The following is a 27,586-nucleotide window of genomic DNA, read 5'->3' as shown; positions in this document are numbered from 1 at the left end:
ACCAGCACTCCTAATTTCTAATTCAAACCCTCTTTCCACTATGCCACCTAGCCTCTAATCTAGATATAGACTCATATAATATAATAACTGAATGACAATGTTAAAGAAAAATATATGTATGTGTGTGTTGCATTTTTATCAAGGGTTATATAATATAAAATGATACACATTAAATTGGAACATAAGATTAAACTTGAATTCACTTGCCAGAATAGTAATGGGATTGTCAGGGTTTCCTGGTAGAGAGGGAGCAAATTAGTTTGTTTTGTCTCAGATGAGGAACAATTAGGATTATAGAATGTACAAGTTGGAAGACCTTAGAGATCACTTCATCAGAGCCCTTCATTTTATTTGTATTGCATTTATTTGATTTAGTATGCATATATATGTGTGTGTGCACACATATATATGTATATACATATATGTACACAAATATATACACACACTCTCTCTCACACACACACGCGCGTTACTTCTATAAAGCTATTGAGAGATCCTGTCCAATTATTGTCTTACACTAACAATTATTCTAGTTTGAATTTTACATGCTCTATTTGGTCAACTCTTAATTACCTCAGCTAATAGGTTGTGGTGGGGGGGGGAAGTTGCATGGAAATATAAAATAATTAAAATGAATCTATTGTTTACTTTGCAATGTAGACTGGTGCACACAAAAAGAATGACTGAGTGAAAAGCCATTTGTTAAGTGCTTATTATGTACAAAGCACGTTAGTAGGAAATACTTGCTAATTAGAAATATTAAGATGCATAAAAATGTGGGTGAAGGTGAGAATATACATTTAAAAAATGCTTCTCATCGAGTTCGCCTTTCCCTGTCTCAATCCATCCAATGGTGAAAAAGTCCTAATTTTTAATAAGAATCCTTTAGTCCCTCCTGCATTTTTAAGGTTGCCTTCCATAGCTCTAATTTTGTTTATGTTTCACATTAATTTTTGTTCATGTTCAATAATAAATAATTATTTGATAAAAAAATGGAATGCCATTGTCGCAGTCTGCAATGATGTTTACCCTTGCAGTGGGGTCATCCCACCTCATCTTGCTGGGCTTTTATCAATTTGTTTTCTCATTTCTATACTTATTAATAGAAGGATGCTCTGTTTCATATGAAATTATGTGAAGATTGTGAGATCATTAAGTCCATACCTCCAAGTTGACTTTGAGTCATTTTTTCTACTGTTTCTAACATCTGCACACTACCAACCTTTGTCATTTACCCATATCCACAAGCCATACCAGTCTGACTATTCCCTAACTTCCACAGATAGAAATCCATCTATATTGTGTGTTTATTTCTACAGTGGCATTCCTTTCATTTTTAAGTAGGTTACATTTGTCTCAGCTCTCTGGTATGAACTCTTTGCAACCTATTTTACCCTAAAGAAATACAACTGAGACAGGAAGTTGTACTAGGACATGTTCAAAGGCACATTTATAAATAACTCTAATTTTGTGTAGCCTGACTGCCATCCCTTCTAAGCTCCATCCTTCTGTTATTAGAGCTAAAACCCAGCTTGGCTATCCTTCAATGCATCAGAGGCTTGAAGTCACTGAAAATAATCAGCAGTGAAGAATCCTCATGCAGATGATTGGAAATGGGCAATTCTCCCGATCCAAGGTTTCTAGGTTTTAGGGAGAGGAAAATGTTCCAAGATACCGTGAGTCTCTAGAATTTGAGAGATTATGATTACCCATTATCATCTTCTGAAACTGAAGAGATTTAAAGTAAAGAGCCATATGGCTCTATTCTTAGCAGTGCTCCATTCATCATTTTAATCAATGTCTTGAAGACTTAAACGGCATGCTTATCAAATTTGTAAATGACATTAAGACTGAAAAAAACCTAACCTGTTGGACAAAGGATTTGTGATCCTAAAGGATCTTAGTAGGATAGAATGATGGCCTGAACATAAGACTATGAAATCTAGTGGGATGAAATAAAGACCTATACTTAATTTCCAAAAAATCAACAGCACAAGTATTTGATGTCCTTTTCTTCTGATTATGCATTAATCATGGAAGAAAGGTTAAAAGCGGGGGAGATGATGGTCAAAATCATGCAATTTTTAAAGCAGATATTAACATTAACTTAGCTGATATTATCCTAGATACAAGATCCTTTCCAGTGATCAATGAATGGACATTCTATGTCAAACCTCACATTCTTGCTATAAGTGCAACTGGAAGACGAAAGGAGGTTAAGTTTGATGGAAGACTGGTCTAACTTGGAGAGGCAATGAAAGCATTAGTGGAATTACTTTCATCTTGAGTCCAAAGGCAATAAGAAACAGCATGGTAACACACTAAAAAAATATTTGCTTTCATCGGAGAACACTGATTACACATCAAAATGTACCCATAACTTAGTCAACAAGTTAAAGACTTTCCTAAGCTTCAGAAAGTTTAAATGACTTACTCATGCAGCACAATCGGTAAGTTACAAAGGCAGGGTTTAAACTCAGGTGTTAGCAGTTCCAAGGCCAGCACTCTTCCTACTTTGCTACACATTTAACTCAGACCTCCCTGAACCTACATCCAACACTTAGTTCACTGTGCTTCTATATATCATGACTATTTTCTTCAAGACCAAAGGTAGAAGATGTCACATATGGTTAGTACTGTCATAAAAATTAAATGACAGAGCGAACTTACTGATGTGAGAGTCATTTTCAAATTGGGTAAAAAAAAGAAAACCAATTTGTTAAAGCAAAAAATAAAATCTATATTAAATTAGAATGAAAAATAAAATATAAGATGTTATGTCACATAGCTGAGACAACTCGCCAGATTAAACAAACTATTTGCACTGAAAATAAAAGGAATGGTTAAAAGAACATATATCAAAACTATACCTTCTTAGTTCAGCCCAAGGTCATATTAGATTTTTTGACTGCAGCTTCACATTACAGACTGAGCTTTACTTTATAATCTCAACAAATTCTTTATAAAAATAGTCTACATGAGGATCATAAGTATCCTTGATGGAGGTATAAAAAAAGGAACACCAAGGCTTTCACAAATATGACCTATGGAAGACTACATCTTTATACTTGTACAACTAATTGAAGGCTCTAGAAAACAGAAGACCCCCAAAGGCTTTTAACCAAGAAGGAGATTCTCATGTATAACAAAGCTCCTTGACTAAGGAGTTTTTACCCCCTAACTTTCCATGCATGAAAAACAAAATAGTTAATAAAGTCCTTCTGCCTAATCAATGATATGAGGATAGGTGGACAATCTGTAAAACCTATCATTGTCCATAGAAATTGGGTAGTTCCAGGGGATGGGGAAAACTGGGTTCAGATTTAAATAAGAGGAAGACAATGGACTAACTTACCTGTACCATGCTTTTAATGACCCCAAACTTTCCCCTAAAGTAAGAGCCCATATATATATTGACCAACCTTGAGTCATAGGATACTACAGTCTCTGAAGAATTAAATTTGGTTATTACCCATAGGGCAATGGTAAGGCATACGGTGAATGTGAATAGGTTACAATATGTTACTAACAAATTCATAGGATAAATGACATAAATGATATCATTAGAGAAATGCATAACTTGAAAAGAAGGCAGGCTGCTACATTGCAATAGTACTGTCCCCTATACAAGGTCAACGTTACGAGACACAGAAGGCCCCCGTCATGTTAGATGGAGTCTCTGTAGAGGATTTTTGGGACAGTTATAGGATTATAGTTCTAGAACTGAAAGAAGTGATCTAATACAATCCCCTTATTTTACAGATAAAGACACAGGAAAGGGTTGACATCTGTGCCAATGGAGAAAATATTCCAATCATAGATCCATAATAATATGATATGCAAGGGATACTAGAATAATATGTTATGGTAGCCCCATAGAATTAACTTTGAGGAAACTTCAAAGGAAAACCATATTGTATGGGGGTGGTGGGAAGGCAGAGGGGAAGGCTAGTTTCACTGTTATCCTTTAGAAATACAAAGCCTCCATTTTTTCCTCTAAACTTCTTATTTTGAAGAATATAGAAGGAGAACAAAAGAAGACAAACCTAAGAAGAGTGTCATACATCAACAAGGCACAGGAAAATCACAGGTTAATATAATCACTTGATGAACTATCGGCAACGAGTGTGCATCACTTGATGTTACTAACGTGACAGAAGAGCACTCCTGAAACTGGATATGTATAGGACAATGACAGTCATATTAGAATAGTGCTTAACAGAAACAGAGGCAAGAATATACAGGACCCTTTTGTGGGGAGTCCATGGAGGGGAGATTGATGTGATAGCTTTTGAAACATATTTGAAGAACTTCAGGTATTTCTTCAGGTCATTTGGAAGAAAGATCAAACTTGTTTTCCCTTCTGTTAGAGAGCAATAGTAGTGGAAAGTACAGAGAATCTAATCAATATTCAGTCCCATATAAGTGGGAAAAAAACCGCAAACTTCTTAACAATGAGAGCTGTTGCAAAATGGAATGGTCGGTTCTTGAAGGTACAAAATCCCTCATCACTGAAGGTCTTCACATGGAAACTAGATAGCCATTTCCAGGGAATGGTCTATCTGATGTTTCTGCTCATGAATAGATTTCACCATATGACCACTAGGGCTCCTTCCAACTCTGACATTTTATTATTCTTATTAGGACTCTTGATTTTGGTCGTTACGTCTTGGAGGGCTTTCAAAAAACATGAAATCCTAGAATTTAAAAAAACAATACATATGTGTATATAATACATAAACAATAAGGTATCAACAGAAAGCCTTTGGCAATTAGCCCTACTAATTTTAATTAATTGTACTAATAAGATTTGCAAGTGAATATTTTCTTTTGGAGAAATTTCAAGGTAATCTGTCACATCAGGTGGTGAGAGTTGTCAACTAAATATTTTTCTTGCCATTTTTATAAGACTATGCAAGATTTTTCATGACCATGACTTTATGGTCAGAGGACCATAATGTTAGAGCTGGAGAGAAGTTTAGAGGTCATCTAATCTCTCTCCCTCATTTTATAGACAAGGAAACTGAGGCTCAGAGATATTTGCTGGCTTTCCCAAGTTTACATAGAAAGCAACTGGAAGAGGCAGGATATAAACACTGGTCCACCAACTCCAAATCCAGGACTCTTTCCAGGAACAGAAAAGCATAGTTTGTATTCTTGTTTGTCTCAAATAAACACAACATTTTTCCTGCTCTTTTTTATTCCTTAAGTATATTTCAAATAATTTACATAATAAATATAGAAAAATCAAAAACAATGCTCCAGTTCTAGCCTATGTTCCAGTTAATTCTCTTCCCAGTTTTTCATTTGTAGATTCAAAGAATCATAAGTTTAGAGGTGGATGGGATCTTACACATCAACTTAGTCAAATCTATGAATTTACAGACATGGAAAATGAAATCTTGCGAGACCACGTGACCAGTCTGATTTACACATGTAATAAGTAGAAGAGCTAGAATTGAAGCTCAACCCCATTGACTCCAAATGTTCTGTTCTTTCTACAATGTGATGATCTATCGCCTAAGAATAAATGTAATTAAAGTTATATGAAAGGGCACCTTTTAATTGTGGCATCAATGATGTATAGATTGCAAATATTAAATTTCCTACATTAAAAGGTAAAGATTTATTTTTCCCACTTCAGTGATGCTGGAATTCCTATATGCATGTGTTCACAAAAAGCTAACTAAATTAAACAATCATTGTCGTTTCTAAGGCTATGGCTCAGAAGAACATAATTCATGTCATAATTTCAAAAGTCAGACCATTGTTCATTTGTGGGAGACTTCCAGCCAAGATGGCTTCCTAAACAGGATGCATAACACCCAGCTCCCACTTGCCTATTAAATCAAAAACATGAAATCTCCTCCAGGCCAAATAATGATCAAGGAAGGAATAAGAAAATACAAGACTTCTACTTAGAACTGCACAAACAGGCAGGAGGCTACAGGAAGTAAAGAAAGGGAGCTAGCTACAGGGAAAGCCAGTGCCAGCACAGTTTAAAACAAACAAACAAACATAGTTCCTAGTACGGAAGGCCTATATGTCACCTACAAGGTTCTGTGGCCAGAGGCAAGAAGACTGAAAAGTCTCTGGAGGAAGACCCAGGAAGGTCCAAAAGCCCAATAATGATCAGAAAGCCCAGGGCAGAGACCTTGAAAGCCTCAGGAAAGGGAAGTCAGGAGAGCGTTATGGCAGCATTGAGAGTTGGCCACAGGGACTCTAAGGTCTTTAAAACTATCCTGAGATGAGGGAGAGAACCATGAAAAGCCAGGGCTCTAAACCTCAAAGATCCAGGGGGCCGAGCCTTCAGAAAGAGGCAGGGGGAAGAGAAGGTAGACAGATCTGCCCAGGAAGGGAACAACCAAGCAGGGCTGACCACCCCACCCCAAAAATACATCAAAACATTAACAGAAAGCCCCAGCTCAGGAGCTAAAGTTGGACAGAGGAAGAAATCAAATAAAACAATGATATATAAACAATTATTGTAACTCTAAAAGTTCCCCAAAGTAGAGTATAACTCAGTAACAACTTCAATCAGTGACTCAAAGGGGAAAAGATGGATTTTCTACAATGACTACATAAATAGCTAGAAGAAATAAAATAAGAGATGGAGGATTAAATAGAGCTCTTGAATGAAATGGAAGGAGAATAGGTAGATAAAGTGGTATCTTACGTATGTAACAGATGCTCTGAAAACTAGAACGTATGAAACAGAAATTTATGACTCTAAGAATGAAAAAGAAATATTAAAATTTAAAAATGAAAAAATGAAGAAAATTTAAGCTATTTGGTATTTTTAAAAAGCTAATCCAGAAAACAGGTCAAGGGGAGAAAATTTAAGAATCATTAGACTTGATTAAAAAATCCTATGCATCATATATCAATAAATTATAAATGATCCAACAATACAACTACTAAGTTTGTATCCCAAAGAGATTATTTTTTAGAAAGAAAAAGGTCCTATATGTACATATGCTCTTTTTGTGCTGGCAAAGAATTTGCAATTGAAGGGATACCCATCAATTGGGGAATGGCTGAACAAATTGTGCTGTATGAATGCAATGGAATACTTTTGTGCTATAAGAAATGTGCAGGAAGGTTTCGGAAAAAATCTGGGAAGACTTATATGAACTGATGCCAAGTAAAGTGAACTGAACCAGAAGAACATTGAACACAGTAACAGCAGTGTTATATGATGATCAACTGTGAATTAAGTATTTTTAGTAATACAATGATTCAAGGTAATTCTGATGGGCTTGTGATGAAAAATATCACCCACCTCCAGAGAAAGAACTGATAGAGTCTGAATGCAAATCAAAACATTTTTTAACTTTCTTTATTTTTCTTCGTGTTGCTATGTCTGCCTTTCTTTCACAACATGGTTAATATGGAAATATGTTTTACATTACTGCACATATATAATCTACATTGAATTGCTTGCCTTCTCATGGAAGGGAAAGAGGATGCAGGGTGGGAGAGGATTTGGAACTCAACAATTTTTGGAATGAATGTTCAAAATTGTCTTTACATGTAATTGGAAAAAAATATATATATAAAAAGAAAAAAAAGAAATAACAAATGAAAACTTCCCAAATAAATTAGAATCAGAGAGCAAAATGAAGATAGGATGAGTCCAACATTCACCTCCTAGACTACAGCAACATCAAGTTCAAACAACAACAAACAAAAAAGGGAAAACTTCCAGGAAAGTCATGACCAAAACCCCAAGTTTTCACATCAAAGGAAAAAAGATTTAGGCATCCAGAAAGAAACAGTTCAAGCATCAATGAAAAAGTCAAGATCACACAAGACCAGGAGACCTTGAAATACAATATTCCAAAAGACATAAGAGATAGGCTTACTAGTCTAATCTTACAGGGAAACTAATAAATCTTTAATGTAATAGAGGACTTGAAAACAGTGATAAAAACTAGGGCTGAACAGGAATTAGGAAACACAAACATGAGAGTCCTGAGAAACCTGGAATGGTAATTTTATTTGAGCAACTGGAAAGGGCTCTATGGTGATATAATGCTAACATCCTAATAGAGAGAGAAGAAACAAGTGTCCCTTTGGAGCCTTAATGTATTTACAGATTATTGAGGGAAGTAAACAAGAAAAACCAGAGTTCTCTGAAATAGGTTTTTTTCCTGTTGTGGGGATTTTAGGAAGGAGGGTAGAAGGAATATACTTGTGTAGAAAGGAAGGGGTACATGATAAGAAATGTATAGAAACATAGAGAAAAAAAGTAGAGAGACTGAACATCGGATGAAACTCAAGTTTTATCTGCAAAGGACAAAGGAGAGCTGAATCCATGCAAACAAACAATTTGGTATAGAAATATAACAATATCAACAGGGCAAGAAACTGGCGGGGCACAGCATGAACTGCTAGGATGGATGACATACTAAGAGGAAATAGCAGCCAGCAAAACAACTTCTTGACCCTGAAGGAGACATTAAAAGGAGGGACGTTTTTTAAAAAGCTAGTCTAGAATCCAAGGTGTATGCCTGTGAGGGGGACAGGGTGGGGTGGGAGACATCAATTGAGAAATGACTGAATAAATTCTAAGAATGTAATCGAATATTATATTTAAGAAAAGACAAAATATTATTTCAGAGCATCCTAGGTTGTATGAACTGATGCAGAGCAATGTGAACAAAACCAGAAATACATCTACAAAAGGATATTAACACTGTAAGGAGAAAGAGATGTGAAAGACTTAAGAAATCTCATCAATGTGGTGACCAACCACATCTAAAGAGAAGCTCTGACAATGAAGCATGTTATCCATCTCCTGACAGAGAGGTGATAGACTCAAGGTACAGAAGGAGACATATTATTTTGGACATGACCACTCTGTGGATTTCTTTTGCTTGACTATGTCAAGGCTTTCCCCCCTCTTCTCTTTATTTTTTTTAAATTGGGGGTGGGGTGGGGTTAGGAGCAGAAAGGTAAGGTTTAGCAAGAACAATCCCTAAAATGAAAGGCATTGAAGTAGAAGGAAATGCAAACAAGCAGTGCAGTCTTGAAACTAATATGTGAAATGATAAATTACATAACATATATATGTTTATTTTAAAGCAAGCAGTATGAAAAAGAAGAATGATGGTTCCATACGTAGTCATTTTCTTGTGCTCTTGTTTGCATATGGAAATGCTCATTTCCTGGTGTGTAAGTTTAGAATTGCAAAAAATATATTTTTAAAAAAAGTAAAGACTTACAATGAGGAAGGTAGCTGCAAAAATCAAAGCTTTCATTGTTACGTTGAGGTCTAATGGAAAAGTGACCTCAAAGTTGTCTATATCTGCTACTGATGCTTGTACATAGCCAGGCCACTGTCTACAAATACTTCCAATAATGGCTCCATCCAAAGATTTAACCTGAAAAGACAGAAATATGACTTTATTGATCTCCTTACAGGTATTTTATGCTAGAATAGGAAGAAATCCAATGAGTTCACTCAGACATAGAAGGAGAAGAGGCACTGCCTATAGGGGTTGACTGTAGTGCTACCTTCTAAAAGGTTATCCTGTCCCGTTGACTTGTCAAGTTGTCTAAAATTCTCAATAATGGAAATTTACTCCTTTTGGCTAATGACATTTTTTCAAAGAGTGGACACTTTACTATTCAAATAACAATAGAAGTCACATGATTTGTCATACTTGTTTTTACCATTTATTAATACCAGAGTAGATTAGTTTATCTAAAATTAGGAGATCAGTCATCCTATAAAATCTAGAAGGAACAAACCACAGAACAGGAATATTTTTAATGAAGGAACTACCTAGACTTGAGCAAAAGTTATTTACTTTTTTTTTGTCTTGAATAACTTTAGCCATCCGGGGAAGCCCTGGACCTCTTTTCAAAATCATTTTTAAATGCACACAATAAAATACACAGGATCACATATGAATTTTTTTCCATCCAAGTTCACCAGACTCCAAAATCTACCCAGGTTAAGAATCCCTGACATAGTGGTGGTCTCTAAACTTTTGCTTTCATACCCCTATAAACAAATAATGTTTGTGTATTTTATTTATGTTTATTCATTTATCTGTTTATCCTCTATTTATCTATCTCTATATCTATCCAACCATCTATTCATTCATTTATTTACACTGCTAGGTAACACACTGAGCACTGGGCCTGGAATCAGGAGGACCTGAGTTCAAAACTGACCTAAGACTTGTTGTGTGACCCTGGGAAAGTCACTTAACCACTATTTGCCTCAGTTTCTTCATCTGTAAAATGGGGATAATAATAGTCCCTACCTCCCAGGGTTGTTGTGAGGGTCAAATGAGTAATAATTGTAAAGTGCCTGGCATATATAAATCTTATTATTATTACTGTTGATATTGCTTTGAAAATCATATGACTATTATATCCATTATAAAACATATGCAAAATAGAAGGAAAAATAAGATAAAAGTGAAAGACACATTTTAAAATAAATGTTTTATTTTTAATAGCATATAAAATCGTTTTTCTCCAGCTAAAACAGTACCTATTAGTTAATAATTATATTTTATTAGATGTAATACAATTGGTCATGTTTATTATTATTATTTTTATTATTAGCAAGGCAATCAGAGTTAATTCACTCACTAGGGTCACACAGCTAGTAAGTGTCAAGTGTCTGAGGCTGGAATTGACCTCAGGTCCTCCTGAGTCCAGGGCCAGTGCTCAATTCACCATGCCACCCAGCTTCCCCCTTCATTATTTTTTTTTAAATATTTGGATTCAACACTTCATGATACAGCAATCTGCACATCTAGTTCTAAGATCAATTCACTTCAATATTTGTTTTTTAATGGTAGTTATGGATAACAGATATGTCACAAACATTGATGTTCTTGTTCAGTCGTTCAGTCATATCACTTTCTTCATCATCTCCTGGACCATAGCATATCAGGCTCTTCTATCCTCCACTGTTTTCCATAATCTGGCCAAGCTCGTGTTCATTGTTTTCATGACACTACCTATCCATTTCATTCTCTGCCATATGCTTTTCTTTTTTGCTTTTAATCTTTCCAATCTTCGTTGTCTTATCTAATGAGTCCTATCCTCTCTTCATATGGCCAAAGTATTTAAGCATTAGCTTCAGTATTTGACCTTCCAGTGAATAGCCTGAATTAATATTCTTTAAGTATTGACTGGTCTCCTTGCTATCCAAGGATCTCTCTCCAGCACCACAATTTGAAAACATTGATCCCATGGTGCTCAGTATTTCTTACTGACCAACTTTAACAGACATACATTGCTACTAGAAAAAAACCATAGCTTTGAGTATATGGACCTTTGTAGCAAGGCAATGTCTCTGCTTTTTAGTATGCTGTCCAGGTTTGCCATAGCTTTCCTTCCAAGGAGCAAGCATCTTTTAACTTCATGGCTACAGTCACTATCTACAGTGACCTCTGAGCCCGAGAATATAAAATCTGATGCTGCTTTCATTTCTTCTCCCTCTATTTGCCAGGAAATGATGGGACCAATTGCCATGATCTTAGTTTTTTTATGTTAAGTTTCAAGCCAGCTTTTACATTCTCATCTTTCACCCTCAAGAGGATTCTTAATTATTTTGTACTTTCTGCCATCAGAATGGTTTTGTCTGCATATTTGACATTGTTGATATTTCTCTTGGCAACCTTAATTCCTTCTTTTGATTTATCCAGCATGGCATTTCAAATGATCTACTCTATATAAATATCAAATAAATAAGGTAACAATATATAGCCTTGTCATACTTTTTTCCTCTCAATCTTAAATGAATTAGTTTTTCCATGTTTTATTCTAACTGTTGCTTCTTGGTCCAAATACAGGTTCCTCAGGAGACAAGCAAGATGATCTGGTATTCACATTTCTTTGAGGGCTTGCCACATTTTGTTGTGATCCACATAGTCAGAGGCTTTAGTGTTGTCAATGAAGCAGAAGTAGATTTTTTTTCTTTCTGGAACTCCCTTGCCTTCTCCATAATCCAGCAAATATTGGCAATCAGGTCTCTAATTCCTCCTTCTCTTTGACAACCAGCCTGGTCTTCCTGTCATAAAGATACTCTCAACCAAATGTAAAAATGCATCATGGACTGCACTTAATAAATCATGATACTGAATTTTAGCACCTTCCACAAGTTATATAAAGACTTTTTTAAAAAATTGGCTAGTAAATTTCCATCTTCCCTAATGTTAATCAGTTTAGTTATTCTTGCAAAGTAATCAGAAGGTATTGAGTTTATATATATATATATATATATATATATATATATATATATATACATACTTATGTATATATATATGTATTATATATATACATAAGTATATATATATATATTTAGCAAATAGTAGATATAAATTGTTTCAATTAATCCACCTGCTAATTTTAAATTTTTTGTCCAATTTCTTTCATATCTTATTAGATAGATGGCTGTGGAGAGCCAGCTATATCCTGTTTAGGCCTCATTAGACCTCTGCAAAGCATTCTCTTAGATCTCTGCATGGAAGGATCAATTGAGGATGGGTCTATGCACAGCAAAAGCCATTTTTAGGATAAGAAGACATGGCAAAGAAAACCCGCCTTCGTAGCTGATTGTCCACATGGGAAAGAACTGAAATGTTTCAATATGATTACCCATATGTGAAAGAACAGAAATGTTTCAGTATGGTTATCTATATGGGAAAGAACAGAAATGTTTCAATTTGGTTAAGCTTATAGGACACTGGTGTCTCATTCCCAGGAACAAGGAGATAAAAAATGCTAGTCAATGCTTCATTGTACTCTTCTGAGAAGTCAGGATGACTCAGGAATTAACCTGCATAAAATACTGTCAGTAACTCCATTAAAATTAGTCTATAGTCAGCCTATAAGACTTGCCTAGCCCCATGTCTTTCTCTTTTTGTGTTTCATTACTCCACCCACACAATCACACGGCTGTTCACAGGTGGCACTGGAACAGGGACCACAAGTCTGGGACTTGGAAGAGGTGGAGTAATGTCTTACCAGTACAGGCTCTGGAGCATATTCACTAAGGAGTAAGAGGATTATTCACTAGGCTTACTGGGGGATTGTAGAAATTTAGAGATTTAGAGATTTAAATATGAGGCAGATACAATTTAAGGATAGGGATCTGTATCTGCAAGTATTAAGAAAAATTGTAACAAAAAGAGGGCTTTGTATAACAGAAGAGCAAAAACAAGAAGGTACAATTGATTTAGAAAGATGGGAGATTATCAGAAAACAAATGAGTAAAAGATTAAGAGAAGATGGACCAGAACGCTTCCCAGTGTCAGCCTTTTCTATATAGAACATTTTAAAAATACGTTTTACTCCAGAGGGAGAAGTTCCTATGGTACAAAGAACAATTAAGCATGATATTGGGGTTGGGGTGAGAGCTTGTGAACCTCAGCCCAGGGATGGGTGACAATAACCCACTATGCGGTAGATTGGGAATTACTAAAGTAGAAAGGGAAAAGAAATATGATGGCAATGTCTAATTTATGCAGTAGATTCCTAGAAATCCTCTTTGTGCGTCCTGTCATTTTTCGTCCGTATATGTTTTGTGTTGTGTGTCTCTGTGTGAAGAAAGTGTGTTATCTGTCTCTTTTTGTTGTTAAAGTCATTGAAATAAGAAAATGCTCTTTCTTTCTCCCTTCATTCCAATTCTGGCCAAATTTGGAATGTGAAGAGAGATAAAGAAAATGGTAATCTTTTCCTCTTAGGTTTAAGTGAAATGTGTTACTCCTAATTTGATGTTTAAGATAAGTCAGAATTTATTATACTATTTGGCACTAAGACAAATTTGGAAAATGCATAGATCTGAAAAAGAGGCACTTTGAGTTTCCCATTATGGGGGAGAAGGGACAAGGCCCCACTGGATCTTTTCCAGAGTCCCACTCACCTTGCCTGGAGGATTCAAGGTTCTCACTTTCAAAAAAAGTTTTTAAGGAGTGAACACAGAAGTAAAATTTACTTAAGTAAAAATTAGAACCATTAAGATCTTTTCACCCTATTGTCCTGCCTCTGACTGAGCCAGGGCTGCAACAAAAATTAGAGTAGCTAAAAATTCTTTAGCAGATTCCATTAACCAAGCATATGAAACCTTTCTCAAAATAATAATACACTTATGAATGTGAAGAAAAATCAGTTTAAATGACAAAAGATGTATATTTTTCTATATCCGTCTTCAATCTATCTGTAGACTCGTTGGGGGGGTGGTTAAAAATTCCAGCACTATGTCAGAAGTGTATACAAAGGTGTTTTATTTCATGTGTGGTTAATAAGAATCACCATGAGACTAGTATAAATAAAAAACTGAAAAAGGACTTTAAAAAAAATCTAGAATGTTCTCTACAATGCATTGTAATTATGATTTCCCAATTTTTAGAATTAAGAACTTTAAGTAATGATTCTATAAATAGTAATGGAAAATATTTAATAACATAAAGGTATTAAATAAATCAATGGAATTAATAAGTAGTTTTTTTAATATACAACTACAAGATCCTTATGTGCAATTTAGTGACCCTCATTCCTATTTGAGTTTGAAAAAAGTGGCTTAACGCTTCCAAAATAGAGAAATAAAAGCACAGAATGAGAGCCAATCTGAACATATTTGACCAGAAAGACTTCTACTTACTGTATTCCTGAGAAACAAAAATACTTCTTAGAATAGGAATTATCTCAATAGATATATATTTCTAGCTTGCTGTGATTTTCCTATGTTTGCTACTTTAAAAGTTTAAAGAGTGATTTGGTTGTGAATATACAATAGAGTTGGCTTCTTTTCAATACAATTTCCCTGCTTACTAGCTGCTTTTTCTTGTTTTTTAGGCCCTTTATTTTGGTGGTTTTTTGTTTTTACCTAAAGGTCTCAATGAAAATTAAGTTGCTACTTTGTTGCCCTCTCATACCCCACTGACAACACCCTGGAGCCCTGGGCACTCTGAAGCCCACACCTCTAGGCAAGCAGAGGAACCTCTCCTCTCAAGCCCCCAAGTCCTTGCTCCCACACCGCCGGAATCTGGAATTTTTGCTCCAAGTTTCCCAAAGCCCAGCAACCCCTATTAGGAAGCAAATGTTCCTCAGGGACCCTCCTCAATGACTCCTCAGACCTTTTGAGACTTACCAATTGTGACGTACCTATTGAGACTTATTGATTGTGGCACAACTATTGAGATTTACTGGTTGTGACTTAATTATGGCAACTTACTAGTTGAGACCATTACTATTATTATTAATGTAAATACTAGTAATATACATACATGTAAAATATGAGACTGTGTTGTCAGAAAAGCAATTTCTTTTATAATCTAGATGTTGTTAGGCTAAGAATTGTACTGAGTTACAAAACTTTTAAATCATTCTAATTGACCATGTATTATAAAATTTTGTAGTGCTGTAATTTAAGAAATCATAAATTACCGAATTTTGTCTTTAATTGTTTTGTTATCATTTAGGAAATTTGTGAGATTGTTAACTAAGCTACTGAGGTTATTGCTAAAATCTAGTATTTACAAAAGTATGTTTAATTTTCTTTCTTTTTTAACCTTTGCAAAAAATGTATAATTTTATTTAATCGGTTTTCATATTCTAGACCCTTAAGGGATGCAAAGTAATCAGAAGGTATTGAGTTTTTATATATATATTTTTAACAAATACTAGATACAAATTGTTTCAATTAATCCACCTGATAATTTTAAACTTTTTGGCCAATTTCTTTCATATCTTACTAGATAGAAGGCCATCATTTTCACCACAAGACATTACTACAAAGAGCTGGCATTAGAAGTACAAAAAGCATCAGTTCTGCCATGTTTTCATTTTTGAGTTGTACTCAATAGTAGTACTATCTTCAATCTATAGTTTTCATTTCAAGAATCTTTTTAAGTTCTTTGTCCATTTGGTGAAGATTAGTTTATTTAAAACCAGATCACATAACCTGAATATCTACTTTACCAGACACGTGTAACCTATAATACATCAAAATTTATTGAAAGTAAACACATGAGTAAGGGTGCCATCCAAGTAAGATCACTATTTATTTGGAGGTGCTATGCAAATATGAGTTGTTATGAATATTTTCAAAAGACATAAATGTAAGTATTACCTTAAGATCAGTCGATTAGTATCAGTATGTAAGACTGTTTATAGGGGAATTTTGGTGGCTACAATAAAAGCCTAGCAGTACGGTAATTAGAACATTAGCTACAGAAGGGGCAAAGAGAACGGAAAAGAAATGAACAAATCCCATGGATGGTTCAAAGGAAGAATTAGCAAGGTATGATAATGGATTGGACCTAAGAGAGAGAGGAGTCAATGGCAACAGGTGAATAGTCTGGGGTTTAAGGATAATGATACCAGTGAGTGAGAGGCCACTATTTGTTGGGAAAGTTTTGGGACATGTTGAGTTTGAGATGATGGTGGAGTGCAGAAGCTCTATGAGCATTTGGATCAGAACACAGGTCAGATGGTGAACAAATAGTCATTTGCAAGGAGGTGAAAGTTGACACCATGTGGACAGAGGAATTCTCTGAGGCAGGCAAAAGGTAAGAGGGGTACAAATATAGCCATTGTCGGAGGTTTGGAGGAGAAAAATGCCATTAAAGGATAAACAAACAAGCCAAAAAATGGAAGAGAACCAATTGAGTGAAGTATAATAGATTGTAAACAGTGAGGGTCTCAGAAAATTGGAGGTGGGTTTGCTGTGTCCAATGTTGCAGAGAGATTGAATAGGGTGAAAACCTTAAAGTAATCACTGGTTTTTGCAGTATCTTTACTGGAAGCAGCCCACCATGTCACTTCCAGACTGTTTTTCCACCATTCCACCACATTCATCCCCTCGCCCCATGACACTTTTTGAACTTTAGCCCCTCCTCCCCCACTTTGTATTGCCCTTCTGTATTACAGCGTAAGCCCCTAGAACACAGGGACTATTTTGATTGCTTATATCTGTAGGCAATGTGCCAACTACAGTGCTTTCTGTATAGTAAGTGCTTAATAAATGCTTTTTCACTTATTTATTCATCTGTTTATTCATTCCAAGATCTGACATTCTTGCTTATATCTCTATCTTACCTGATAAACAGTAGCTGAGGCACAGTTAGGCATACACGGGCCATCCAGGATCAGCACTTGCTCTTTCTTCTCATTTTCAATTCTGAAATACGTCATGCAGCAGCCCCATTGTTGCATGACGTAACCGAGGGCCACACCAGGAGGAGATTGAATCTCGAGCTACAAACAAAAAAGAACAGATAGGGTTAAGCTGCAGAAAAATAACTGAAACATAAAAGCATTCCTGAATTGTATGGGCTCAGGTTAACATGGACACAGAAGGTTATAAAGAGACATTCCAGAGACCTCATGTTTTCTAGAAAAATTTGGTCTTATTGGGTACCATTTTCTGAGTAATTCTAAATGATTATCTACGAACCTCTTTCAATTCAAAAATCTGTGCAGTGTACTTTTGGGATAAACAATGGACATCCCAAATGCAAAAAGAAACAAAAAAAACCCCAAAGTTTGTTTCTTACTCAAGGAATTTTTATATCTAGAGGAAATACTACACACTACTTTCAGGGCAACCAAAGTGAAGCCTGAAGCTCATCCTGAGTTGTCCAAAAAAAAAAAAAGAGTAGGGAGGGGCAAAAAAGAAGCCTTTGATATTGTAGCTTTCTATTTTAACTATTTATTCTTTCTCACTAGGTACTACTTGTCAAGTTGTTTCTGTGCCACTGGAGTACAACAGTAATCAGTGGCGTAGGACAAAGCCTGATCATCCCACCCTAGCTATAGCTCCTACGTGGAACATCTATAATCTTTTCAGTTGTTTTACATGAGCAGAGCTTTTTTTTTTTTTAATGGGAAAACCAGGCTTATAGCAGTAGTGTCTCATGAGCAGACATAAAGTGGAGAAAGTGAATGCTACATGATATGTTCATATAAATTGTGACAGGACCCCATCTGTGATTCAAGATGTATGTATTTAATTGCAATAGTGGCATCCATTCTGCATAAATTATCAAGCCTTTGTGGTACTAAATGACATCCGATAAAATTGTTCTGGTCAACATCTTCTGGTTCTGACAATCTGCTTATTTAGCAGTTTCCTATAGAACTAAAGCTTTCCAAAAGGTTAATCTTTATATTTAAAGATACAAGATAGACGGGATCCTTCTAACTTATGTCCTCTCCCCCGCCCCAAGATTATGCAACCTCAGAAAACTGTGGTTACAGAACCTCAGGAGAGAAGTATTTCATTAATATTGAGATAAGTTTGTAGGATCTCCACAATGGGCCATCAGGTCATAGTTACAGAGCCAGAAAAGAGCACCTTCTAGTCTGATAGTCATTTTGCAGGTGAGAAAACTGAGACCTAAGGAGGTTAAGTGACTTGCCCAAGGTTAACATATAGGTACATAATAAGAGGCAGAGTTTGAATCCAATTCCTTTGACTGTGGAGCCAGTGATTTATAACATTGAAGAAAGACTGACAGATTCTGTGTTTACTCATCAAAGGAAGATGGTTTTCTGGGTCTTTCTGTACCCAGTTATATAACTTACAGTAGATCTCACTCTGCTTTTGTTCTGGTGACTTACTGACTTGGATCCAAGTAATCCGATAGCTGGCTTTTTCTGTCAGGGAAGAGACCCTTGTTGATACGTTCCTGGATTCACTAGGACACTAGTTAGTCAATAGTGATCATAACTGGGTGGGAAGCATTGTCACATATACTATGGATCCCTCTATTGTCATGGAGAGCCATGAAGGCAATAGAAATGGCAGTTTTCCGGAAAATAAACAAATAATTATGCTTATGCTGTGTCCCCCAGTGGAACAACAACAATCCTTTAAGACTGAAACTGTCTTCTTTTTGTCCCCAGGGAGTTTTGTGGTGTGTGTGTGTGTGTGTGTGTGTGTGTGTGTGTGTGTGTGTTTACTTTTGTTTTTTAAAGACTAGGTCCTTCCCACCTAGGCTAGAAGTACAGGGGCCACTCATGAGCCCAATTCTACTACTGATTGGCACAGAAACTTTGACCTGTCCCATTTCTGGAGTAGGTTAGTTTACCCTTCCTTTGGCCCCCTGCTCCTGGGGGTTTACCCTACTGATGCTGAATTTAGGGCAGACACCCACCCATAGTCTACAAAAAGATCAAAAGTCCTGAGCTCAAGAGATCCCCCAGCTTCCCTCTTACCAGTAGCTGGGATTAGAGGTGTGCATCACCACGCTTAGCAATGACTTCTAAAAACAAAAACAAAATCAAAACCAAAAAAACTGGAGGGAGATGGCCATCGACCAACACACTGCAGCAGTAAGATAGCATTTTACCTAGTCTCCTTACTTCTCTCTTATGCCTGAGACTGAATCTTTTAGGCTGCCCTCATCTTGATTCTCAAATAGCACCACTCAGAACTGAAAGAAGGGCCTTCCTATTAGCACCATTGACCACATTAGTAGCTCTCTTTTAGTGTGAGTCTTCAACTTATTGGCTGGTGGTCAGAAAACATAAACCAACAGGAGGAATTTCTCTCTGATTTTCTGAAAGAAGGAGAGAATTTATGGCATAGAGCTTAAGCCACTAACCTCTTGCATGGCAGAAGAACAACAAAAACAGCAACAGGTGCACCGATAGGGTCTCTGCAATCTCATGATTTCTCGACCCATGCTGTCAATGACCCGAATGACAAAGGGACGTAATGTATGATATGCATTTCTCGTAATGTCATCAGTGTCCTCAAGAACCATGTATATCATCTGTCCCATGCTGTTTTTCACTTCATATCTGTTATTACTTTCAAATCGTGTCATCACTGGAAAATAAAGCAAGAAGAAATTCTATAGTAAAGATTAATTCGCTTTAGCATGAATAAATAGAAGCAGAGTCAGTAGAAACCTGTTTTGGAGCCAGGAAAAATAGGTTTAAGGCCTTTCTCTGACACAAATTGGCTGTGTGACTCTGGGCAAATCATCTAAACTCTTGGTGTCTCAAATCAAGTCTCTATGACTATAAATTATAGAAGGTCCTGATCTCCGTTGGGAAAGAAGCTTCATTGGAGGCCTCCTATACCAAAAAATCACAATTCTAGAAAAAAAATAAAAGAAACTTCTTCCTTTGGTATGCTTTAAAAACTAATTTTCATTATCACATTTGAAATGTATATAATATTTTAGACAATTGTGTTATGAGTTTGTTAATTTTAATGCAATATCAAATAACTGAAATCTTTTCAAAAGTAAAAACCATTCTAAGAAATTTTATTTTAGTGTTGAGTGGTGGAGCCCAACAGACAAGTGATTTAATTGATGTGGAGACAGTTTCAACCAATGGAGATGGGAGATCATAGATTATTTGCTCATGTGCAATTTACAGTTTTCAAGAGTTTCCTGGGGCAGTGAAATGATTTGACCAGGGTCACATAGTCAGTATACAGGAGAGGCAGGACAAGAACCCAGGTTTTAAAATGACCCTAAGGTCAATTCTCTATCTACTATACCATGTGGGCTCTTACTTAAAAAGCTTAACAGCCACATAATCCAAGATCATATTTTTTCCACATAATAGACATTCGAAAAACATTCTTTTTTGTGTGGGCCTCAGGTTGCATTTAGATTTGTTCTTGGTAAATAGAAGGGATATGTCTCCATTCAATATCAGAGGAAAGGAAGAGATAGTGATGGAAAATATCTGAATGATGTGAAATGAGTATTGGGGGGAAAGATTAAGGAAGGGGAACTCCTGGCGAATGGTCTCAATTCTTGTATAACAGGCAGGATTTTACTATATTCCTGTTCCAGATCCTTTGTTATTGACATTTTTGTATGTATCAGGGAAGAAGGGATTATCATCTAGGAAAAAAATAGTTCTGAGCCAATTTTAGAAAGGATATTACTAGGCCATGCTCCATTTTTCAGTGATCGTAATAGCTACTGAGAGAAGACTGATTAATTGAAAGAAAAATGTTCTCATTCAGGGATCAAAGAAATGATTAGAAAGATAAATTGTGAAGAAAGGATAACTTCTATTGAGAACAGTTCTAGGTTAATTTTTCCTATTCTGATCTAACCCTAAATCCATTTTTATCATCAGAAAAGCTCTGATCTGAAATTAGGAGGGTTCTTGTTCTAGCTTGTGCTTCTGCTAATTAGTTGTGTGATCTAGAACAAGTGTCTTTACCTCCTTGGGGCTTAGTTTTCTCAACTTGAAGGTAAGAAGTTTGAATTAAATGACATCTAATTCCACAAAATTGCAGGAAGCTGTTGGTATAGAACCTCAAGGAATAAGTGGTCCATTTTATCCATCTCTTGCAACTCTGAAGCTGTAGTTCTATGTTTTATTAATGACTACTTAATGATAATGAAAAATGTAATTCTTTTCCTTTTTTTCTAAGAGGCAAGGCATTGTAGATGACAATCCTCCTTTCCCTAAGACATTGAAAAATATCAGTACAATGCAAGATCTGGACCAAAAATATAATCAAATGCTACATGTTAGACAAAAATTGAGATCATTGGCCAAGAACTCCCCTTTCTCCCCTCTTAATCATCTCATATCACTTAAACATTTTCTACCACTATTTTCTCCTTCACTCTCATCTTGGAGGAAGTGGTAGCCCTTCTCTTTGCCAAAGTTAATCCCTCTCCCTGATTTTATCACCTCCCAACCTTTCCAGGCAGCCTATAAAAGAGCCCATATCTCCTCCATCTAAACAACAAACAAACAAAAACAAAAACAGAACAAAACAAAAACCTTACCATCCTTGCTAACTGTAGTCATATATTTCACAATGTTAATGTTATCCTTGACTCTTTAGTCACATTCACACCATATACATAATCTCTTACCACGTCTCATTTTTTCTACCTAGCCCAACGTGTCTCACATATGTCTCTTACTCTCCACCAGCAGAGCCACAATCCTACTTCAGGCCCTCGTCACTTCTATTGCAATACCCTTCACACTGTTCTCCCTGCCTCAAGTGTCTTTCCATTCCAATCTATCCTCCATCTGCCAAAATAATTTTTCCTTATATTTTTTCTTCCAAAGTGTAGGCGTGACTATGTTATCAACCCTACTCAATGACCTCCAGAAACTCCCTATTATAAACAAGATCAAATAGAAAATCCTTTGTGCAGCTCTGCCTCGCTTAAGGCCGATTCACCTGCGGGTCAAGATATCATTGATCCTCTTCAAGAGCAAAGGATGAACAGCAGCAACAATACCTATGTTCAGATCTTTAGAACATGACACTCCTTATCCCGTCTCCATAATAATAAGAGTAGTAATAACTAAGATTTGTATAGTGTTTGCTATGTTCCAGGCACTGCACTAAGGGCTCTAAAAACATCTCATTTGTCCCTCACAACACCCCTGAAAAGGAGATGCTATTATTATGTCCATTTTATAGTGGAGGAAACGGAGGCAAACAGAAACAGAGGTAAAGTGACTTACCCAGGATCATACATCTGGAGCAACTGTATTTGAACTCATTTCTTCCTGACTCCAGGCCCAGTGCTGTCTCCACTATACCATCTAATGGTCTCCATGTCTGGCTGTACTCTATGCCTTAAATGTGTTGCTCTCTCACCTCTGCCTCTTAGCTTGCCTGACTTCCTTCCAGACTATTTTCAAGTTCCACCTTTGCAGAAGGTCCTGCCCAGTCCTTCTCACTCTGAATTTACTTTCTGTCTACTCTGTATATAACACTTGTCTAAGTAGTTTTGAACCTGTCTCTCCCATTGGAATGTCTGCCGGTTGCAAAGAAGAATTGTTTTTCCATTTCTTTGTTTCCCCAGAATTTAGAAGAACACCCAACATAAATACTCAATATTTATAAAGCACTTAACACAGTGTCTGGCATACAGTAGGTGCTGTATAAATGTTTGTTCTCCTCCCTTTCCACTGCTGACTGATTGACAAAATACACTTACATTCCAGAAGTTCAATCTGCTGATGAACAAGTACTTTTTCTAGCTGTTGGGATAAAACAAAGTGTTTTTAAAGATAAATAAAACAATCAAAAATGAAATTCAAACTAAAAGATAAATTATATTTTCCAGTTAGTCAAGGCCAATGCTTCACTCAGGAAAGGGGATACTAAGATAGAGATAGCTACAGACTCAAAGGAATTCTACCATCCCTTGTATTTATGTGATCTATTCATAATAAAAATAATATTCAGAAGCAATAGAATTTACTCACCCTAGTTTGGCACATCCAATAGAAAATTCCCAAGTTCCCTAATATTTGATTATCCTTCCTTAAGGCCAGGTTTTGATAGGGGAGGAGAGAAGGGAAAAAGAGGAGTTGAATAAAGATGTCCAAATGGGAGAAAGCAAAAAAAAACAAAAAACCGAAGGATGGAGGAACCCAATGATTTTTTTCCTGTTTCACAATTTTCATCTAGCATTAGTCCTGTCATTATCCTCAGCATATGTAAGTATTCCAGTTCACCCATTCTCCCTCCAAAGTGAATATCAAAATGTCTCTGAGGGCAGGGAATGAGAGAGAGAGAGAGAGAGAGAGAGAGAGAGAGAGAGAGATTTCTATTTCTATATTCCTATATCTACATCTATCTTTTTCTCTATCTATCTGTCTATTGTCACCTAGAAAACCTACAGCATAGAGTTTGGCTCATAGCTGGTAATAGGTATATGTTGAATGAATTAATATCGGCAAATGTAGGTGACAAATGTAAAATGTTTCCATTGCTGGCTCCTTTTCCTCCGCCTGTCTAATGTGGATGTCCCCAAAGTTCCTACTCTAGCATCTCAATCTCTTGGCTTCAACTGTGCTGAAGTCGTCTACCCAATCTCTGTTCCTTGCCTTAATTCCCACTCCAGGCAAATACATTACTCTATCTGTGGTAACGTCTCATCTTGGCTATTCTTTGGTCAATTCTGAGTCAACACATACTGAACGACAAAAGCAACAACAATAATAATAGCTCACATTTAAGTACTTCAAGGGTTGCAAAACACTTTACATGTATTATTTCTTTTGGTCTTCACGATAACCCTTTAAGATAGGAGTTATTATCATCCTTATTTTACAGATGAGGAAACTGAAGCTAAGATAATTAAAATGATATGCTCAGGGTCAGCTAGTTAAGTATCTGAAGCAGAATTTGAACTCAGATCTTCCTGACTCCATATCTAACACTATCCACCTAGTCTTCTCCTCTGGAACTAACTTTCTTTTCTGGCCTTCCAATCTAGAAACCTTGGAGTCATCAGTAAGTCAGTTATGAACTTACTAAGGGCCTAGTATGGGTCAAGTGTTTTGCTAGACCTGAGAGAGACAAAGAAAGACAAAGACATGGAGTCTATTCTCAAGTAGTAGCTCATATTCCAACAATGTAGACCACATGAAAACAATTCTATGTACACACAATATGCACAATATAAATCCAGAAGGGAAGTCATGAGAAAAAAGGAGACCAGGAATAACTTCCTATAGGAGGTAGGGTTTGAGCTGAATCTTGAAAGAAGTCAAGAGGCAGAAGAGAGGAGTGAGAGCATTCTGGGTATGGGGGATAGCCATTGAAAAGGGACAGAAGTATTTTCAACTCCCCCTTGCTCCTTACTTCCTATAAGTAATTTCTCCAAGCCCTGTCATTGCTTCCCACAAAATGTGTCACTAACATTGAAAACCAAGGTATATATTTATCTAGTACATGCATACTTAATACACCTTAGAGTGGATGAACTAAGGATTGAACAGATTTAACTACCTGAGATAGGTATTCCAGACCAGGTGGGCAGTTTGGGAGCGGAGGTGGTGCTGCCATCCATGGTACTTGGGGAGGTTGAATTGGGTTCACATTGATGCCAGGCTGATAAACAATTGGCTGGCCACCACTTTGATACATGGGAAAGCCACCAGGCTGATTCAGACCTGGATAACCTATGGGACCGGGGCCTGCATAGCCTGCAATGGGATAGCCAACTGGTACAGGAGGTCCTGAGTATGGAAGAATTAGAATTTTGAAGAGAAGTAATTAAAGCCATTTTAAAGATGAACTCTATATAATTTTCAAAATGTAGAATGCAATAGAATTTGATTATGACACAAGCTATTTTTAATGTTAGAAAGGATCTCGATCAACATGTCTCCCACCCTCCTTAAGAGTAGGAGCTTATTCATCTTTCTAGCTCTACTAACATCTAACATAATGTTGTACACATCATGATTGATTAGTGTTTGTTAACTAAATGAATGAATAAAATAATATGGAAATGTCTCTATTTTAATTCTCTTTATAGGTCTAATCAACTTTGAGAGAACCAGCTATATAAAGAAACAGGTGTAGCAGAAAAGAACTTTGGGCTTGGAATTAAAAAGCCTTAGTTCAAATCCTGATTCTCCCATTTACTACCTGTATTGTCTTGGGAAGGTCACTTATACTCTCTGAACCTCAGTTTTCTTAGCTGAAAAATGAGGAGAATTGGATTAGATGATCTCTAAGGTTCATTCCAGCTCTAAGATTCCGTGAAATACCCAACTAGGAAAACAATATATTGTGCAAATATTTTATTTAACTCTACTTGAAATCCTAGTTGTGAAAAAAATAACTACTTACTGTCATTATATTTAACCAATATTGTTACATAAGCTATGAAAATTAAGTGTTCTGGAGTAAATGGCTAAAATCTTAAAGGATACCAAAGGCTTAAAAATGAATATTTATTTGGGGTTCAAAATTATGGTTCTTTGTATAGTCATTGTGTTGGTTGGTATGTTTAACTCCCTTTCTTTGTTACAAGCAGAGATGGAATGCTGGTAGAATATATTGGGGAAACAACTGCAATGGGATCAACAAAAGGCTTCCATAATTTTCCCCCTAAAATTGCTCTTTAGATTCTGAGATTCAGACTACTTCATTTGGGTTAAAAGCTATATGCCCCCATCACTTGCTGTTTGGCTACTAACAACAAAACAAATTCCCATATTCCTGAAAAAAATAGTAAGGACATCATTGCTTTTCATCAGGCACCAGTGAGTTGATGCCTTGTATACTATATATAGATAATACAAGATTATATAATTTATCTATGCATGCTCATAACTGTACATCACTGGAAACTGTGAGAAAAGGGTTTTGTAAACCTTAATGAGCTATACAAATCTGAGTTATTATAATATATGTACATTTGTAGACACATTTTATAAGACCAGTCTGACAAACTTTATATGGTCGTTCTTACACCACTATATTATAGGGATGGCTAGAGGCTAAAATCATGAATCATCAATCCAGAGAGCCCATTTCTCCTTCATGTATAACTAAATTTCAGTAAAATATGTTTTACTCACTTACTACTATTTTAATATTTTTATCAATGAATTATTAGTATTTTCAACTTTAAATATACTATTAATTATCTTTCATTCCTAAGTGTGATTTCTAATATATTTTTGGGAAAACAGCATGGAAACATATCTTTAGGTCTAGAATCCAACTGAATGGAAAAATATAATTACAGAAATTAACTTTACCAATTTTTAAAGAGAATGTATATTCCAAAAGATGTCACATTTGAAATAATAAATGCCAATTTATACCACTAGATGGCGAAAATAGTGAATTTTTTTTTTTTTAATGAAATAGACAGTTGGAAATTCACTCAGCAGTAAATCCATGTTTTAATGGAATTCTTTCCAAGACAGATTTTTTTCTAAGCTCCCAGAGCTACAGTTCAGACACACATTTCTCTAAAAGATAAATGATTATTTTAAATAAAAAGAATTTATCAATTAATAATTCTAAAAACTATACATAGAATTAATTAGCAATTTCTTTATAGGATTTTTTGAGCTTAATTTTATATAGGCAATGTATATAAAGCTCAGGAATTCATCCCAAAAGGAACATAAAGTTGAAATGATAATCCCAGGAACAGCAGCTCCATCTACTGACATATACAATACTTCATATCTTAATAGAAATGTCTAAATGTTGTAAATTACTACAGTTGTTTAAAAAATGAGAAGGAAGTGAGTGCCCCACCCTGCACTACTTCATTGTTAATCTAACCATCGCAGCTGCTTTCATGCATTTCCTTCTTTGCTGCCTGCGCCAAATATAGCATATATTATTATTATGAATAACAATAATGTACATTTATAGTGTGCTTTAAGTTTTGCAAAGTACTTTCCCACACAAAAACCCTGAGAATTTGTCAGTGCATGTAATATTTGTCCCTATTTTTTTTACATAATAAGAAACTGAGTCTCTGAGCTAGATTTCCTGTTTCAAGTTCAGAGTCCTTTCCGATACACAAAAGAGAAAAATGAACCATGAATTAGACCAATAGACTCTACTTTAGAAGTGTAAGGGGAAAGTGGAGGTGGGGGTGGGATGGGGCTAGCAGCGGATCTCAGAGAAGTAGTCTCTTGATTGGGTATAACTTGAGAGTTATGACAGGGAGTTGAGGATAAAACTTGAAGGTAGCCTGGAAAGGAGGGTTATGCCAGTCATTGCCTGAGTATGGTATAAGGAAAAGCATATGTGAAAACACTATTTATTTCAAAGCACATTGCAATGGTTCAGAAATCTCCTAATCTATTGACTTGAGCCTAGAGCTAAGAC

General features: G+C 36.0%; 1 protein-coding gene across 1 annotated transcript in view; it reads right to left on the bottom strand.

The window, feature by feature from the left end:
* Positions 1-379: 379 nt before the first annotated feature.
* Positions 380-27,586, bottom strand: part of PLSCR4 (phospholipid scramblase 4) — a 51,606-nt gene continuing 24,399 nt past the window's right edge. The window contains exons 5-10 of the mRNA XM_036756689.1: positions 24,728-24,957; positions 22,926-22,968; positions 19,581-19,807; positions 17,071-17,229; positions 9,228-9,386; positions 380-4,697 (exon numbers count right to left, since the gene is read on the bottom strand). Coding sequence (XP_036612584.1) covers positions 4,641-4,697; positions 9,228-9,386; positions 17,071-17,229; positions 19,581-19,807; positions 22,926-22,968; positions 24,728-24,957 — 875 coding nt within the window. The 3' untranslated portion in view covers positions 380-4,640. The remainder of the gene's footprint in view (positions 4,698-9,227; positions 9,387-17,070; positions 17,230-19,580; positions 19,808-22,925; positions 22,969-24,727; positions 24,958-27,586) is intronic.

Source organism: Trichosurus vulpecula, chromosome 4 (genome assembly GCF_011100635.1).
Source record: "Trichosurus vulpecula isolate mTriVul1 chromosome 4, mTriVul1.pri, whole genome shotgun sequence".
NCBI lineage: Eukaryota > Metazoa > Chordata > Mammalia > Diprotodontia > Phalangeridae > Trichosurus > Trichosurus vulpecula.
Note: the sequence above shows the minus strand (reverse complement) of the source record. Positions and strands in the feature narration are given on the sequence as shown.